At 37.4% G+C, this 17,705-nt stretch overlaps 3 protein-coding genes across 7 annotated transcripts in view; 1 reads left to right on the plus strand and 2 right to left on the minus strand.

Moving 5' to 3' along the window:
• The window catches only part of LOC107728074 (FSD1-like protein), a 22,724-nt gene extending 18,639 nt beyond the window's left edge, over nt 1–4,085 (minus strand). For all 3 annotated transcript variants that reach the window (XM_016538154.1, XM_016538162.1, XM_016538145.1), the window contains exon 1: nt 3,956–4,085. In XM_016538154.1, the coding sequence (XP_016393640.1) occupies nt 3,956–3,970 (15 nt within the window). In that variant the 5' untranslated portion in view covers nt 3,971–4,085. The remainder of the gene's footprint in view (nt 1–3,955) is intronic.
• A 2,892-nt stretch (nt 4,086–6,977) lies between these two features.
• On the plus strand, nt 6,978–12,222 carry LOC107728107 (RILP-like protein 2). Of its 2 annotated transcripts, none has more exons than XM_016538190.1 (4): nt 6,978–7,374; nt 8,428–8,579; nt 9,090–9,209; nt 11,591–12,222. In XM_016538190.1, the coding sequence occupies exons 1-4, from the start codon at nt 6,982–6,984 to the stop codon at nt 11,610–11,612; spliced, it is 687 nt and encodes a 228-aa protein (XP_016393676.1). In that variant the 5' UTR covers nt 6,978–6,981; the 3' UTR covers nt 11,613–12,222. The 2 variants fall into 2 exon arrangements, with proteins under 2 accessions (XP_016393676.1, XP_016393683.1); XM_016538197.1 differs by having other exon boundaries at nt 8,431–8,579.
• On the minus strand, nt 8,595–16,987 carry LOC107728092 (N-lysine methyltransferase KMT5A-A-like). 2 transcript variants are annotated; one of them, XM_016538180.1, is made up of 9 exons: nt 16,892–16,987; nt 16,558–16,652; nt 16,308–16,431; nt 15,242–15,392; nt 14,992–15,082; nt 14,078–14,137; nt 13,806–13,996; nt 13,340–13,500; nt 8,595–9,154 (listed from the first exon to the last, which is right to left on the minus strand). In XM_016538180.1, exons 1-9 carry the CDS (start codon nt 16,899–16,901, stop codon nt 9,144–9,146), a joined length of 894 nt encoding a protein of 297 aa, XP_016393666.1. In that variant the 5' UTR covers nt 16,902–16,987; the 3' UTR covers nt 8,595–9,143. The 2 variants fall into 2 exon arrangements, with proteins under 2 accessions (XP_016393666.1, XP_016393658.1); XM_016538172.1 differs by lacking the exon at nt 8,595–9,154 and having other exon boundaries at nt 12,700–13,500.
• Between the last annotated feature and the right edge of the window lie 718 nt (nt 16,988–17,705).

Here is a 17,705-nt window from a genome sequence, read left to right on the forward strand (position 1 = left end):
GAAACAAATCTTTGAATGACTAATGAACATTTAATTTCACAAACCTTGCATACTTAGTCGAATCTAGTTGAGATCTTGTGAAGTGTGCATGTGACCTGCATGATCGCGTGTTCTGTGACGGTCAATCCTATGGTCCGTGCGAATTGAATACGGACAGGAGGAGAGATCAGCTTCACTGGAGACACACGATAGACAAACTCGTGACTGATTTCAAATTATGCTGCACTTTATGCATTTGCCCACTGTCATATTCATGTCATTTTCACTGTGTGCTGTATGTAAAATGAGTGTTACCTTGGGTTATGACCAATAAAAATAACCTTATTTTCTGCTCCTGGAGACCCAATAACTTTAGCTTCAACCTTAATCAAACACACCTGAACCATCTAAACAAGTGATCTTTAGGATCACTTGAAAATTTGAGGTTGCTCTCCAGGAGCAGGGTGGAAGATCCCTGGCCTAGTGTGCACATAAAAACCCAAGTATTCTTTGGATTTGAGCCATCTGATGGCTTGCCACAGCCTTTTTGAGGCCAACCATGAGGCGAATTTGGGAGTCCTTCAGGTTAACCAATCCAATGGGTTAACCAGCAAAGTTAAAATCCACGAGACAAGGCACAAACTGTAGTGATAAATGACCATTTTTGTCCCTTAGAGGAGGTTTATTTCATTATTGATGCAACACTGTTAAAAGTTGATGCTGTGTGACCTTCATGGAGGACGGGTTGAGCTGTTTCATGTCTCAGTTTGTTTTCTACGTTTTCTGTAAGGCAACAGCAAAATCACACGCATTTGGAATGACAGAAGGGTGAGTAAATAATGACAGAATTGTCATGGAATTTAGGGAAGATTACTAAACAAAAATGTCATTTGTACTTTAAAAGCTGTTGTTGTTTCACCCTACAAGCAAGCACTGAATTATTGACACTACATCCACAGGTTTCTTTACAGAATTCCTAGTGCTTGCAGGGAGGCTGGTTAAAGAAACCTAATAAGCATGAATAACAGAGAGGAGTAAATGCTTATCAGATGAGATGTTGTGAGAGAGCGGCAAGCCATGATTAAGCAGGCTGAGGGATTAGTTCAGCAGAAAGGACAATCATTCTCAATGAACTAATGTTGATATGTTGACATGCACTTTAATGAAATTAGGTATGTTGTAGATCACACCATTATGCATGAAAAGGTAGCGCAAGCAAGATATGTAATGTCTGTACAGACACTGTACAGACACATAAACAAAGTCAACAATAGGGTGGAGACAGAATAACAGTGTACTATTCTGGTCAGTCGGTCCCTAATTCCCTCAAATCCGCACCACACTCTATAGTCTGAGTCCAGGAGAGAATGCTATAAGGATAAAGGCTTCTGGGCCCAATCCAGAGAGACTGCTCTTTCTCACTCTATATATGGTCAAATATACACATCAAATACACAATATTTGCATTAGTTGGGTTTGTCCCAGCTTGCATTTTGCATTTCCTAAAACACTAATAAATTTTGCTACTTGCCTTTATTGTTCAACCTTTGTCCCAAACCTTCAATCTTCAAGTATGAAAATCCATCATAAAAATATTTGGTTAGCACCAGGTTGGCTCTTATTACTATAGTAAGTAGGCCTACATGTAACGTGTAACAAGGACACTGTAAAATAAAGTGTTACCAGCTACTCACTATTACATGTTTAAAGTTGCAATGAAACAGATCTTTTCGTCCATATTGTGAGGCACATCTGAGTGTAATGCTTAACATATTGAAAAAGAAAAGATGGTGAGCGGAGACTTGGTTCTATGCATCGGTTGTTGACTGGATGTTGAAATGTGGGCGTGGCACTCAAAAATGTAGGCAAATGAAGGCAATCTTGCGGGGGCGGAGTTTATGCAAACTAAATGATTGGAGAAGTCCTACATATGTCACCAGAGAAAACTAGATCTAATAGGATTAAACACACACACAAAAAAATGCATGTACGAATTGCTTACAATAAGATCTATAACATGCATTTAAAACATAAATAGGGTGAATAGGGTGCCCAATAGGGTATTTTTTCGCACATCATTTCCACCACACCAAATAATTATGCCTCTAATATTTTTTTCTTAAGTTAGTGTACTTGTTTACCAAAGAGACAATAGCATCAGTAAAGAACATACTTGAGATGAAATATTAGACAATGGGACATGTGATGTGTGAAGAAAAACAAAGAAATAACCGAGTAAATATCATGTGAGCAGGCCCTTTAAAGGAATATTGGCACTGATATTTGTCTTAAACTATTGAGGATGTTTACCATTCAGATCAGTTTTAAAATGTCTAAAGATTTCACACGCTTGAAACGGTCTGTGTGTTACATTCCGCTTGCAGTTCCACAACTCGAAGCTTATGCTGCGTTCAAGTCCTCCTGGGACGTTCGTACTTACGAGTTGACAAGTCGTAATTACGACGTCAGGTGCGTTCAAGTCAGTTTAGTCGGCACAAGATGCACAGCCAACTGCAAAGGGAAACATGAGAAGCCATAGCTGACCTAGTTCAGACATATATAAGACAGATTTGGTTCTAACTATCTGTAATTTGCTCTTTGACCACCACAGATCCACACCCTGAAGCGCAGAATTAGAAACCAGCCAACAATAAGGTCCACCTTTGTAACACATTCACATGCTTACACTTATCATTGAGGCGTTTATGGAGGCCAGTAAAGCTGATCTAACTTTCAGGGGCTGCAATCTGATCCGCTCACGTTTCCTCTGACTGCTAGACTCCAGGTGAGATTGAATTTTGAGTTCCAGGTGAACAGAGCGACCACCCGTTGAAAAAAGTCCAAAGTTACATTCTGCATCGCCTTTGAAATCGGACTCCTTTTGAAGACCCACAACGGCATGACCCACTTCCTGACAATACAGTCGGATTGTACTCGGATTGTGTGCTAGTTTATTCCCTGCCTCAACCGAAACATGCACAAATGTGTATTACCAATGTTATCAGACTACCATATACACATGATTCTTGATTCAATAATCAAAACATGGCAAATATGAAGCTGCATAATAATTATTGCATTATAATTAGTCATTATACACCATGCTAAACTTATCAACGTGACTTGCATTTAATGTTGCCAAGGGCAGACACTAATACACAGAGATGCAACACACCTATGCAAACACTCAAGACAAAGATGACTTTGACAGCTTCCTCACAGGTTCATCACAGCTGTCATAACATACTGTGGAAGAACAACACAGTAAGCAGGCATAAAATCAGATGTTCTGTGTGCGTTTACAGACATGTTACAGTTAATATGCACACTGTTATTTATTTCTACCTGCCTGGTGTCACTTCCTCTATCTTTATCGAAGTAAACTTGGGAGCGCAGGTGCTATGCAATCACAGAAACCTATGATATATGATACTTAAGAGTCTTATGAACCCTGTAGCTTCAGTAATGCTAGCAAAATGTTAATATTTCGTCATTTAACCTAATGTTCACAAATCGTTATATAGGCTAATCTGTATCGTTTATCAACATAATAACACATTTTTCAGAATGGGCCACAACGTTGAGCTACTGTAATTTATATATAGCACAGAATACATTCGTATTATGTAACAAGGGCTCAGTCCAATGCAACGTAACACCGGACATCAAGGTAACATTTTATCAACCGGCAACACAAAACACATGGTCTAATATAAATCCTAATCATGAATATAGCTACAGCTACAGGTCAAACACTATTTATAAATCGCCCATGTCAATTCATAAAGGCCACGAGACCAGATGACACTTACAGTGAACACGGCATATTCGTTTTACGCAGCATTAGTATGAATGTAAAGGAGTGTCTATTCACAGAGCCGTACGATTGTTAACGGTGCTGCTGCGCGCGTGAGCGACGGACCGCTGCGACATTTCAGATATTAGACTCAAAACACTTTCATTGTGTGCCACTTACTTTCTGAGAGTCCATCACGAGGATCGCAGACGAGCCGACTTCAGTTCATGCACAGTTGAGAATGCCGACAGCACAGAAGGCGCTCGATGACTCCCACTGTCTGGAACAAGGAGGATACTGAGCATGCGCAGTGTGTCTCTCTCACGGAGGACTACTATGCGGCATTACGACGCCATAGTGTGGGCTCGGAGGAGCCAGGACATGCATGCACGGGTTGTGTGACACACCAGGGGACCGATTCTCCTCGGGCTATACAGATAAATCATCATGTCAATAATTAAGTGGCTATGTGAGGCTACAATACTGACTGAACTGTATAAGGTCAATTATAGAAGACTGAAGTGATGCAGATGATGAACCTTGAAATGTCCCTCACTGGTCGCTTGGCACAGGTCATGATTTGAAGACTTTTACAGCAAGACCAAACTGTAAAGAACGAATTAGGCGTCTAGACTTACATTGAGAGAGTGTGTCTGTGTCCCAAACATTGCTAAAACGACTATTCAGTATAGTTTTGGAGACAAAGCAAAAGGATATACAGTACATCTTTTGGTGGATTATGGGGCTTATTATAAGCAGGCTGGAATTGTGCAGCCATTAAAAGTGCAATAGATGGTCACATAAGTAACAAGGGACTAGATCCTTCAAAGCTTTGTATGTAATCAGCAGAAGTCAATATGAAACCTGACATGCGACTAATGAAGTGATGACAAAATTGAGCTGATACGGTTGCATGAAGCTTTAAGCTTATTTTTTGCAACTACAACGTTCTAGTCTGGAGGTCATGAAAACTTTTTTTTTTTTTTTTTAGGTTCTTAGTGTGTAGTGTGTTGCCTTGAGCATCAGTGAATGTGTGCACCTTTTGTAATAGTTGTGTATGAGTGCATCAATTGTCATAAGTGTGAAAAGTCATGTCAACAGGCAGTGTTGGAAAGAACGCAATGTGCAGAAGATGCTGGATAACCAAAAAATTACCTACAGCTACCAAAGGATCAAACTAACCTTAAGAAAACAAAAGATAAAAATATTTGCTTCCACAGAAATCCAACAATAAGAATGAATAAGCTACTGTCTACGCAATAGCACGTAAAAAACAGCTAAGGATAGTCTTACCAACAAATAAGGTGACTAAATCAACACAGCACTTATTATCAAAGCGTAACAACAAGAAACAATTCACTTAATTAACTTGAATCAATACACAACAATACCGCGGTCTGGCACAGAGTGAAAACAGCACACGCTTGAGTGAAGATCAGTGAGAGTTCATCCACCCTTCTTCTCCTCGAGGAGTCCTGATAGAGCAGTGCTGAGAGCTTTCACCTGACACCAGAGAAAATCAACATCTTACACACACGTGACACTTCAAGAATACGTTTCTGAAAAATTTCCTGAAATAATCTGAAAAATTCTGTTATTATTTTGTGTTCTATATGTAAACATCTGTAATGTGAAATAGCTTATTCAAGGCAGTACTAAATAAAAAAATGCAGCCATTTTTTCAATGACAAACAGATGTTTTGACATGAATTCTGTTAAATAATTCAGTTTTAGCTTAATGGTCAAGCTACAGAATATTCTATTTGATCCTTTTCAGAAATATGAATAAAAGTGATGTCACATGTATATGTGTTTTTTATATATTCTGCAACCAGAGCTGGGTTGATTATTTACAAATTGTAGTCCGTTACTGATTCCAACATGAAGTGCATTAAACATTACATTAAGGTTCCCCAAACTGGGGTTCGTAAAGGAACTGTAGGGGGTTTGTGAGTTTAATGAAGAGTTAATAATTAATTAAAGGGGTCATATGATGCGATTTCAATTTGTCCTTTCTCTTTGGAGTGTTACAAGCTCTTGGTGCATAAAGAAGAAATAAAACACTTATTAAAAAAATGTAAGTAATTTATTTATTTACCTGCATGTCATGTGACCATTAACTGTGAACATGCAAATGTGATACTTAATTAGGCCTATAAAAATATTTATTTTAAAATCTCAGGGGTACTTTAAGTAAATATATTAGGTGAAAGAGGTTTGGCTGACAAAAAAAGTTTGGGAATCCCTGCATTACACGTAAATAAGAAATAACGTGAATTTGTGCATTTTAATGTGTTTGAAAGACAAAAGCCTTACAAAGACAAAGTAATACATGGTTAAATAACCTACTGAGTGATAATTCAAATAAAAATCAATATGTTCATTAGTAGTTGATGCAACGTTGAAACTCTTTTTAAACCTGAAATGATTTTTTTGTAAATCCAGTGGCATAGCCTCCTGACTAGTGACTGGTCTTTGTGTGAAAATCCACAAAACTGGAAGACTTTCTGAATGTATAATCGGTAGGATATTATAGAAAGGAAAATTTTAAAAGAGGAATTAGGGAGAATCAATAAAATATGAATTATTTATTGCTATTGTGTGAATAATACGTAATCATGTAATCAATAAAAAAAAGTACAACTGTAGTCTGATTACGAGTATTTTAAAATATATTTTAATCTAATTACAAGTATTTTTGGAATGTAATCCAGATTACATGTAATCAGTTACTACCAGCTCTGACTGCAAATAAATAAATAAATAGGTCAGTAATGGTGCAAGGAATTCTATTTTCACGATTTTCACTTTTGTGCTGTAAAAAAACAAATTATCAAATGTTCACATTTATTTACTTCGCCACTGAACACATTGGATGGCACATCTTCCTGTACGTGCTGCAGTCAGCTCTAGATAATAATTTAGCAGTAAAAGCATGTTTACAACCGAGAGTCTACTCTCATCTCCTCTAGTGTATGATAATAAAAATGATATTGTGATATTTTTTTGTTGCCGCTTATCAGTGGGTTCTTTTGGTCTCTTTGTGTAGTGAAAGGTGATACGTTTTTAACTAAATTGTTGTTCATGATTTGTTCATGCAGCGGCTCAGCCATTGGCTGGTTCACACGTCTCTCAAACGCTCAAAGTAAGTTGCAGTAAAGTCGAGGATCCAGTTTGGAAGAGGAAGGAAGTCGGGTAATTTGTGAATGCATTGGGACGGTGAGCTGGAACTCGCCATATCTTGGAAAGATTCCTCGTTTTTGTTTTTTTACAGTGATTGCATAGTTCGTCTTGGAATCAGAATGGAGGGGCGACACGATAGTTCACCCATGCAGGCTTTCGATAAGGACGTTTTGGAAATGACTTGTGAAGATGTTTATGACATTTCTTACGTGATCGGCAGAGATTTATTAAAAGTCAACACGGGTAGCCGGGAGTTCTCGGATTTACAGTTCAAAATCGTCCGTGTGTTGGAGATGTTTGAGACCATGGTGAACAAATACAACCTGTCGCTGGAGGAGCTGAGGATGGAACTGGAGAATATGAAGCGAGAAATGGAAAGAGTTGTAGCAGAAGGTTCGAGTGGTAATGTTAACACTGTGAGTGGGGTCATGTAGAGTTCACTGTATATGCATCATCACATTCGGTTCTATTTAAAGGAATATTTCCGGTTCAATACAAGTTAAGCTCAGTCGACAGCATTTATAGCGTAATGTTGATTATCACAAAAATAATTTCGACTCTTCCTTTTCTTAAAGGGGCCATATGATGCGATTTAAATGTTTCCTTTCTTTTTGGAGTGTTACAAGCTCTTGGTGCCTAAAGAAGATCTATAAAATTGCAAAGACTAAAGTCTCAAATCCAAAGCAACATCATATGACCCCTTTAAAAAAACGAGGTGATAACGAGGCACAAAAGCGAGTGGGGTCGATTTTGGGAGAACATAAAGGAATTGTCCACCCAAAAATGAAAATGTACTCCTCAGGCCATCCAAGATGTAGATGAGTTTGTTTCTTCGTCAGATTTGTATCACTTGCTCAGCAATGGATGCTCTGCAGTGAATGGGTGCCGTCAGAATGAGAGTCCAAACAGCTGATAAAAACATCACAATAATCCACACCACTCCAGTCCATCAGTTAACATCATTTTGGGGTGAACACTTCCTATAAAAGCACAAATATGAAACAATAATTGTTCTATTAAAACGTCTGTATTACTTGAGCTGTAAAGCTGGTTAAATCGTAATTTTTGCAGTCGTTTTAGGGTTTATTATTGTGACGTCTGTGTACTATTGAAACTGAGTATTTTTGATTTTTGCTTTTTATACATAAAGTAAAGGAGGGATGAGTGGTAATCATTATGCCACAAATGCTGTCAATATATTCCTTTACCACACTATGTATATTGCTTATGAGCAGAACTCAAAGTGGGAACCCCAAAAAGGCATCTAGAGTTAAAGTAGGCACGCAAATCAAAATTGACCCTATGTATTTTTCTTAATGCATATTAATGGTCTTGTAGCCTTGTAACAAGTGAAACTGAATATTTGACTTATTTAAAAACTTGACAGCAAAGGATTCTTGATTTAAAAAGTCACAATCTATTTCCAGTTTGTGCAAACACTTATATATACAAATTGTATTGTTTAATAGCAGACTGTTGGGCCAAACAAACTAGTCGTGGACTTAAAAGACCCAAACCGACCCCGATTCACCATGCAGGAGTTAAAGGAGGTTCTGCAGGAGAGAAACAAACTCAAAGCCCAGCTGCTGGTGGCCCAAGAGGAGCTACAGCTCTACAAGAGGTAAAAACAGGGTTTCAGAGGGTGTTAGTGCTGCTAACACAACTTACGTCACTACAGAGTTACTATATATTCGTAAACGGCTGTGTTTCTGTGTTATTTCATTATACAGCATGTTGTGTGCAAATTGTGAATAACATGGAAGTCTACTCGCGTTGTCAAACATGTTATATCTTTCTTCTGTGGGACACAAAAGAAGATATTTTGAAAATTGTGTCCGTGTCCATTGAGTCCAGTGTTCTTCAAAATATCTTTCTGTGTGTTCTGCAGAAGAAAACATGTTATGTATATGGCTAGGATTTATTAGGTGAGCTATCCCTTTAATACTACTGTCAACTAGCAAGAAGTAATTTACAGGGAAGTTATAAACTATGTATTATACAAGTGTGACTTGTGTGCTGGTTTGGCCTAATCTCAACAGCAACTAAAACAATTCTGAGTGAAACAACATCATGCAATAATGAATTTGATATGTGTGGTCTCAGTCAGATTTAGCGTCTGCTGTGCTTGCAGTGGGGTCCTGGGATCAGAAAAGAAGATGGTGGAAGTAAACCTGGAGACCCTTCCTCAGTCAGAAGCTGCACCGTCCAGCGTTATAGAGGAGAACAAAGAGAAGAGCACCATTCAGAAACTGTGAGCGCTTTTAACTAGTTTTGTCTTTGCCTGAGCTTTGTGCATTTCCACATCAGTCCTTATACTTGTGTTCATTCATCCGAAAGTAGGAGAAAAAAATGGCTGATGTACCGTTTTAATTGTAATAATGGTAAATCAACTAAGTTTCAGTTCAAATATTCATGACATTTAGAAATGACATATTTAAAGGCACAATATGTAAGATTTTTTTATTAAAATATCCAAAAACCACTAGAACAGTGTTATATATTTTGCTGACTTGTGTACTTTATCCCAAATGTTTCGAAGATAGTTTAAATCCAGAGAAATAAGCAATTTTAACTAGTGACACGGACCGTGTCCATAGTGTCATTGTGTCGCCTGCCAATGACGTCATAACCCCTCAATTTCCGGTTTTGTTTTGTAGAAAACATGGAAACACCAAAGACGCTTTTAATATGTTGTGCGTTTTAATAGACCGGTGACGACCGCACAGAGTAGCATTATAACAGAACTTTCAAATGTATCTAGTATGATAAAACAGCACTGCTTTTTTTCCCCCCACATACGCACGACCGGAAGGAGCGGAAGCGGACGACTGTGGCGTAATAAAAGCTCCGCTGCTTTCGAGCTGTGTGTCACGCTCGTTCAGCGCCTCGTTTCGCTTCGACGGCTTTCAGCCTCACCCGGCTTCATTCTACTACGTTAATAAATCATTAGCTCATCCATGAACATGATTTCTGCCCGAGTCCCGTCGGATTGCATCAGCTGTGGGGATGAAGACCACAACTCCAATGATTCCACACTCAGTCACGACATTAACAAACTACGCCTTTGTCTGTTTGTTTTGAATACGCGCCCTCTAGCGGCGAAAATTACATATTGTGCCTTTAAGACTCTTTGACAATTAATTTTTGGGGGCAAATGGAACAGTCAGATTTAATGGAGCCAAGTAGCTGTCCCATCAGGATATCAGATACACCAGCAGTGAAAAGTTTGGAATAATTACGTTTTTTAAATGTTTTTGTAAGAAGTCTCTAATGCACCAAATCAGCATATTAGAATGATTTCTGAAGGATCATGCGACACTGAAGACTGGAGTAATGATGCTGAAAATTTAGCGTTGATCGCAGGAATAAATTACATTTTACAATATATTCAAATAGAAAAGTTGAATTTAAATCATATTTGATAGTATTACTGTTTTTACTGTATTTTTGATCAAATAAATGTAGCTTGGTGAGCAGAAGAGACTTCTTTCAAAAACATTGAAAAACTGTATTTCTTACAAACTTTCGACAGGTAGTGTAAAAGTTACTTAAAATGCATATGCCAGTATTGTAAAGCAGGCGTGTGTACCTGTAAACCCGCCGTGTCTTGTTGAAATTCTGTTCCTTTATTAATTTATTGAAGACTCATGTGAGCAGTAGTGGGAAGGTGAAGCAGGTTTGGAGTCTACGCTTCTATCTTGAGTTATACATTTGTCAAAATCATAAAATGAATATTGTTTCAAAATAGCTTTACAGAGATATGCGTTTTAATGTCAATAGCTTCATAAGAAGTGTGCTCTAATGTCTTTGAGCGTCCAGTGAGTAAGCTAAAAATGGCTGTGGCAAGGAAAATCTCCTTACCAAAGATGTAATAAAAGATATTTAGTTATTGGATTGAATTTAACTTTTTAAACTTGCTACAGTGCCTTCCACCAGTATTGCCACCATTGATATATACGAGCAAAACAGACCATGGAAAATGTCATTTTCCTTTTGTGTTCCCTGTTCTTATCATCATTTTGGTCATTCATTAAAAATCACAAAATTCTAAGTTCACAGAATTCTCATGAATAATAATAATTTAAAAAAAAATTTAAAAAAAAAAAGAGTAAAATAATTGAAATTCTTATCCAGAGAGTGTAAACTTTTTGAAATGTTCACCTCCATCTCTTTATGCATCATGTTTCCTTCTTGAGCATCAGTGAATGCTTGCACCTTTATTCACAGAATTCTCATGAATAATAATAATTAAAAAAAAAATTTTAAAAAAAAGAGTAAAATAATTGAAATTCTTATCCAGAGAGTGTAAACTTTTTGAAATGTTCACCTCCATCTCTTTATGCATCATGTTTCCTTCTTGAGCATCAGTGAATGCTTGCACCTTTATTGAAGATGTTTATGACATTTCTTTAGTGATTGGCAGAGATTTATTAAAGCTGACACAGGTGCTGGGTAAACGTACGTCCACAACTGTGCATTAAGCCACGCTACCTTTTTCCCTACAAACGTCTTGCTCTAAAGAAGAATGCTGTTTTAGATTTTGAATAGCTCTTTGCTACACCGACCGTATTTTTGGACTCATTGTGTCGCTGTCATCTTGCTGACAAACTGCGCCCTCTCTCTCTTTTTCAGATTCTCGTTTCGACAAAAATAGTGGCCAGGATTTGGCACAAGCTAAAACACATTTGAGACAAGCAAAGCCCCTTCCAACAGACTGAGGAGAGATGGGAACAAGTGATCTCACTATTATATTTTTTTTAACAATACTGACCCATTTGTGGCTGGAAATCCTCCTACTCGGTGTTTTTAATTGTGTACATTTTTAACTCTGGTGTTGTGTGTGAAGACAAACATGAATGACTAGATGTCAGAAACTCAAATGTCTCTAAACACCTCTAGTAGCTAATACACATTTGCAGACCATTTGAAGCATACTAGATTAACATTAACATTCTTCCATTACCACAGTATCTTTTACTGAAATATTATGACATTACTAGAATCAATTTTATATCAGTCATTTTATGAATAGCACAGACACATTTAGGTACTATTTTGGTGATAGTACTAAACCTAATTAAATCTGCTGAAACTTATATTATTGATATATATTATTATTATTATTATTGATGACTTATATTATATATATTGATTTATATGTATATATATGCCATATGAGGCTCTAAGATCTTATTTGAGTGCTTACTGAATTAGAAAACCTCTTCAGTCTGTATCGGTTGCAACGGCTGACAAGCTTTAGGACAAAACTGTCCGTTCCTTTAATTTGCTATATAAGCATGTTTACAGAATTCAGTTTTCTAGTATTTATCTCCTACTTTACAGTGGTGCTTAACACCACATGTTTCTTTGTAGGATAAGTTGCAATATATATATATATATAAAAAAAAATAGCAAGTGTATCACTTAGCCATAGGTTCTTCTGATTGGAATTACAGTAGTGGTCAAGTTTTTAAAATGGTAGACCATTTGGAAGTTAGGCTTTGAAGATTGATTTCTTTTTCAATAATAAATGTATTTGTGATTTAAAAAAAAAAAAAAAAAAAAATAAATTTAAAAAAAAATGAAAAGTTTTTTGCACTCCATTTTAAAGCTTTTTTCCTTTTTTTTTTAAATAGGCATATGGTTTATATTGTGCTTCCGTAATGCTACAAATCCTTATAAAATTTAACAAAGGTTAAAGATAAAGGAATCAAAACCAATAATTTCATAAAAATGTGGTATAATTGCTTTACGATTAAACACTTATTTTTGCATATACAAATGTACAGTAACTACACCCATTTGAATATTAATCTTATCCTTAAAATCAGACGCGTGTTCTTAAACAAGCCCTTATTAAAATGAATAGTTCAACCAAATAAAGAAACTGGTCACTTGCTCACCCTCGTGTTATTCCCAACAATTATACTTTATCTTTCTTGTGCAAGATATTTTTATCCAATTACTCCTTTCCACTGAGTGAACAAAAACAGCTGAAACATGCTTCAAAATATCTTCTGTTCTTCAGAAGAAAAGAGTCCTAAAAGTCTAGAATGACACGAGGGTGAGCACATTTTCATTAAATGAACTTTTTACAACAGTTTAAACAATTAGCTCGAAAGGTTCATATCATTCAGCCTCAACCGAAGATGTAAAAAACACTTAAAAACAATAAGTTACAGCTACTGTGCGTCTTTCAAAAGACAAGACAATTCATTTTATGGTACCATCTGTAATGGTGAACTACTTTGGCGACTCAACATCATTGCATGTTAACATTATACCACTTCCCTTTAGATTCTATCAGCAGAAAACTACTAAACCGAGTGAATTAGTGCTTTAGCCAAGGATGAGCAGCGACGGCTTCTTTACTGCGGTCACCGTAATCATACAGCAGCTCCTCGTCTACTCCGATGTCTCTGGAAGCCAGGAAGAGGAGGTGAGGTGTGCCATTTATCTCGTGCAGTTTGGTCCGAAGGTTGCCAGTCTTACTGTGGTTGATCAGCCGGCCCAGTCGGTTGGTTTCTTTGGTAGCATCCACACTAGAAAAAAGTAAACACAATTTTTATCTGTCTTACCATTTTCTCTCAATTCCAAGTAGAGATTTAACAGACCCAACTGAGGAGTTCAGCTCGGTTCATACTAGGGTTGCAAAAAGGTAGAACATTTACAGCAAATTTTAGAAACATTCCAGAAATTTTGGGAACTTTCCAGGATTTTTTGGAATATTCCAGGGATTTTTGGAAATTTTCCACCCCTTTTGCAACCCTAGTTCATACAGGTCGCAATGTTCACTTCATTAAAGCGTATCAATGCCCAAAGTGAGAAAACACACCAAAATACTCACCAGTAGGTTTTGTCGTGGTGGCGGAAATAGTACATGTAGCAGCCAGTGGTTGGGTCTTCAGCATATTGAGTTTCTCTTGCCTTTGCATCAGCAATCTCTAACAAATCCCCATGATACTCCACTACAAACTGGTCTTTCTGAAACGCTCGGTCTGCAAAAACACCTCTTCCTTTTCCTTCAATACTTTTCACCTGATTTTGAGAATAGCAGAAGCTTCAACCAAGGCATGAACGGTTAAGTTAAAATGTAGAGCGATTGCTTAAAAAGCTTACCTTGAGCCCCTCTTCAACATTGTTTTTGATGAGATCATCAATGTGCCGCTGCTTTTCACACTGTTTTAACACAACACTTCCACATTTAGCTTGGGATTTAATAAACGTTTGACAATGGTAAAGTAAATGCATGTTAAAATTGATTCATCAAATGTAAATTGGTATCAGAAAAGGGGTTCTAAAACCAAAAATGCCCCATTTTAACTTAAAATCACAACAAAACTCAAATAGCAGCACGCACTTCTTCTGTATTGTGATACGAGTATAATGGAAAAATAGCGTAGAGTGGGACTTGGTTCAACGCATCAATTATTATTGGTTTATGAAATGTAGGTGTGGCCATCAAAGATTGCAGGGGCGGAGTTAATGCACATTAAGGGTTCATTTACATGACAACGATTGTACTATAAACAGAAGAAAAAAAAAGTTCCTTTGTGATTTTGAAAAGTTATGCATATAGATGACAACATTATCAAAATGATCCCAGCTCTGCAAAAACGACTAAAAATGCTGTATTATGGATGCCAGGCCAGTAGTTGGCGATGTCTCCTTGTAAAGAAACACTACACGCCTTTGCACCAGTGTTGCCAAATTGGGCTACTTTAACACCGTTTCCATGGGTTGAAGCGACCCCAATAACGTGAGATTTATGAATGGCCAAAATGCATAAAAAGTTTTCCGTTATTGTTGCAAACGGTTGTGTAAAGGCCCCCTAAACGATTGAAGTCCTGCACGTCACCAGAGAGAAGTGACATTTTTATCAGAAGATCCAGGTATGAAAACAGAATTTTTTTTTATTTTTTTTTTAAGTGAAACATTTATGGATGAATATTACACAATAAGCTCTATAACGCATTTAGAAAATGACTAAATGATAAAAAATAAAAATTCAGATTCTGGAAGGGTTTACCAACCTTCAACTCAACTTTGCTTTTCCTGCAACTTCGTCTAACAGGAAAATAATCTGTGACCTTTCGATTGGGTTCAGACTGTTTGTCTTTCAATCTGAAATGAGATAAACACACAGTAAGACCAGTGAAAAGGATGCATATAAACCTTCGCTTTCATTCAAAAACAGTAAACACACCCATAATATGTCCCTTAATCAGATGATAAACCGTCAAAACGTTCAACAATTTCTTAGCCATTTAAAAGTAGACATACTTCCTATCTGTTGACTTTTCACCATTTATCCTTTGCGTCCTTGTCCCAGACCCTTTCTGATGCACAGCAGCAGTCTGCTCACTAGCTCCACAGATAGGGCTCTGTTTGCCAGTTTCCCCTCCTTTAGGTGCATTCAGCTCTGCATCCTTGACTAACCAAAGAAAGAAGACAGCAGTAAGTAAAACCAACTTTGGAGAAAAGTATTTGGGTGAAACACAATGGTAAATGGGTATTTCGTTAAAGGGACAGTTCACCCAAAAATGAAAATTCTGTCATTAATTACTCACCCTCATGATGTTCCAAACCCGTAAGACCTTCGTTCATCTTCGGAACACAAATTAAGATATTTGTGAAGGAATCCGAGAGCTCTCTGTCCCTCCCATAGACAGCAAGGGTCCTTACACGATCAAGGTCCAGAAACATAGCAAGGAGATCGGTAAAATAATCCATGTGACATCAGGGGTTCAACCATAATTTTGTGAAGCTACGAGAATACTTTTTAAGCGCAAAAGAAAGAAAAAAACCGACTTTATTCAACATTTCGTCTCCTCCGCGTCACCCTAGCGCCATTTTGCAAACAGCATATGTTGTTCTGTGTCAGCCATACCACACGGATACGTTGTTTTCGTTCAAATCAAAGCGTAAACAGCGTATCCGCTTGGCGCAGCTGACACAAAACAGCATATGCAATTTACTTTCAGTGGATACTCTCCAAAATGGCGCTAGGGTGACGCGGAGGAGACAAACTGTTGAATAAAGTCTTTTTTTTCTTTTCTTTTGCGCTTAAAAAGTATTCTCGTAGCTTCATAAAATTACCGTTGAACCCCTGATGTCACATGGATTATTTTACCGATCTCCTTGCTACGTTTCTGGACCTTGATCGTGTAAGGACCCTTGCTGTCTATGGGAGGGACAGAGAGCTCTCAGTTTCCTTCAAAAATATCTTAATTTGTGTTCCGAAGATGAACGGAGTCTTACGGGTTTGGAACGACATGAGGGTGAGTAATTAATGACAGAATTTTCATTTTTGGGTGAACTATCCCTTTAATACGATCTAAACGGATACCTTCAGTCGGTTTGCTCGTGTCTTCAGGGAAACGGCCCGTTGCTAAATTGTCCTCTACATGTTTATTCCGGAGCGGCTTGCTGAGATTCAGACAACTTTGTATTGTTGGCTGCCCTTTGCATGCCTGAGACACAAATTGAAATATTACATCAATTGATTTATGACAAAGGCGACTATACGTGCACTACATCGCTGAGTAATAATCAGCCATACAGCTCGTACCGGACGAATATAAACGCTTTTCTCCTACCGTGGGCTTTCCGTGCTTGTTCTCTTTGGCCTCTTCAGTTTTCTCGTTTATCCTGCCGTCTCCAGGTCTTCGTTTGGCTGAAGCGGACTTTTTGCCTAATGAGAACATGAACAATGCTTACTTCTCAAAATATGTGTTTGCATGCTGCAACATTCGAGCTGCAGAATGTAAGTTATGCACCGCATCCCTACTGATCGCAGAAAGCGCGAGTATATAACGATGCAACATTTTGAAACTAAATCTCAATCATATTTTTTTCCCCGCAACCAAACAAGTTCGCCAAACGGATGCACGTATGTGAGTGAAACGCAAATTTGCAAGCTTATTCTTTTACCTTTTCCCATCTTGGATCAGATTTCCCCCGACAAACGAAGCGGATTGTAAACACTACAGCATGCTGAGCTAAATAACTCGCCGCCTGGGTTTTTAAAAATCATTCGCAGCGTTCATTGGCCAAGCTCTCGAAGAGTCGGATTGTGATTGGTTTACTGAACGCGGATGCGGTAAACTACTTGCGTCGTGCTTCGTGACGTACTTCCGACATGACATATTCGCTATTTCCCAGTTATATAGTAAAATACTGTTTATAAATTGTATATGTATTCAAAGAGGAAAAAAGAGAGACTGCTTCACAAAAAAACTCATACTCTTTTAGTTTTACTGTTTTTTTAATATATTCTTGTCAATGTATTAATGAATTACAAATAATATTATTACTATGAAACATTTTTATAAGCATCTGTGACAATATGCTAATATATCCTAATCATCCAATTATAGTATTGACATTAAATTTGATGAAATCTGAATATTGATGAAAAGGAACATTAAAAATGTGACTATAAGACATGCAGCAACAAATAGGCTAACAAAAACTGAATAAGAGGAACATTTAAAATGGTACGTAAAACCTTTTTTTTACCCACTGGCCCACTTCATCTAAACCATTCAGCCAAAGTGGGCCAGCAATATTTAAACACCTTACAAGAATTTTTTTTTTTTTTCAAGTTATTCTTTGCATTTGATTCCCTGGTAACTGTAGTAACAAACAAAACAAGAACTGCCACAATAATATTTGTTTACATTTACTGAGCAACCAAATAAAGCAATAAGCCCCGTGAAGCCGTGGTTTACAGTGAATTTATAAC

The sequence above is a fragment of the Sinocyclocheilus rhinocerous genome, unplaced genomic scaffold (assembly GCF_001515625.1).
Source record: "Sinocyclocheilus rhinocerous isolate Xijiao unplaced genomic scaffold, SAMN03320098_v1.1 scaffold1364, whole genome shotgun sequence".
Taxonomy (NCBI): domain Eukaryota; kingdom Metazoa; phylum Chordata; class Actinopteri; order Cypriniformes; family Cyprinidae; genus Sinocyclocheilus; species Sinocyclocheilus rhinocerous.

What these genes read in the sequence shown, in the direction of transcription:
- LOC107728107 (XM_016538190.1), top strand. Translation starts at nt 6,982, where the DNA reads ATGCATTGGGACGGTGAGCTGGAACTCGCCATATCTTGGAAAGATTCC. An exon ending in GAGCTACAGCTCTACAAGAG is followed by an intron (nt 8,580 to 9,089) that starts GTAAAAACAGGG and finishes CTGTGCTTGCAG; the next exon opens with TGGGGTCCTGGGATCAGAAA. An exon ending in AAGAGCACCATTCAGAAACT is followed by an intron (nt 9,210 to 11,590) that starts GTGAGCGCTTTT and finishes TCTCTTTTTCAG; the next exon opens with ATTCTCGTTTCGACAAAAAT.
- LOC107728092 (XM_016538172.1), bottom strand. An exon ending in ACAAGCACGGAAAGCCCACG is followed by an intron (nt 16,432 to 16,557) that starts GTAGGAGAAAAG and finishes TTTGTGTCTCAG; the next exon opens with GCATGCAAAGGGCAGCCAAC. An exon ending in ATGTTGAAGAGGGGCTCAAG is followed by an intron (nt 13,997 to 14,077) that starts GTAAGCTTTTTA and finishes TCTCAAAATCAG; the next exon opens with GTGAAAAGTATTGAAGGAAA.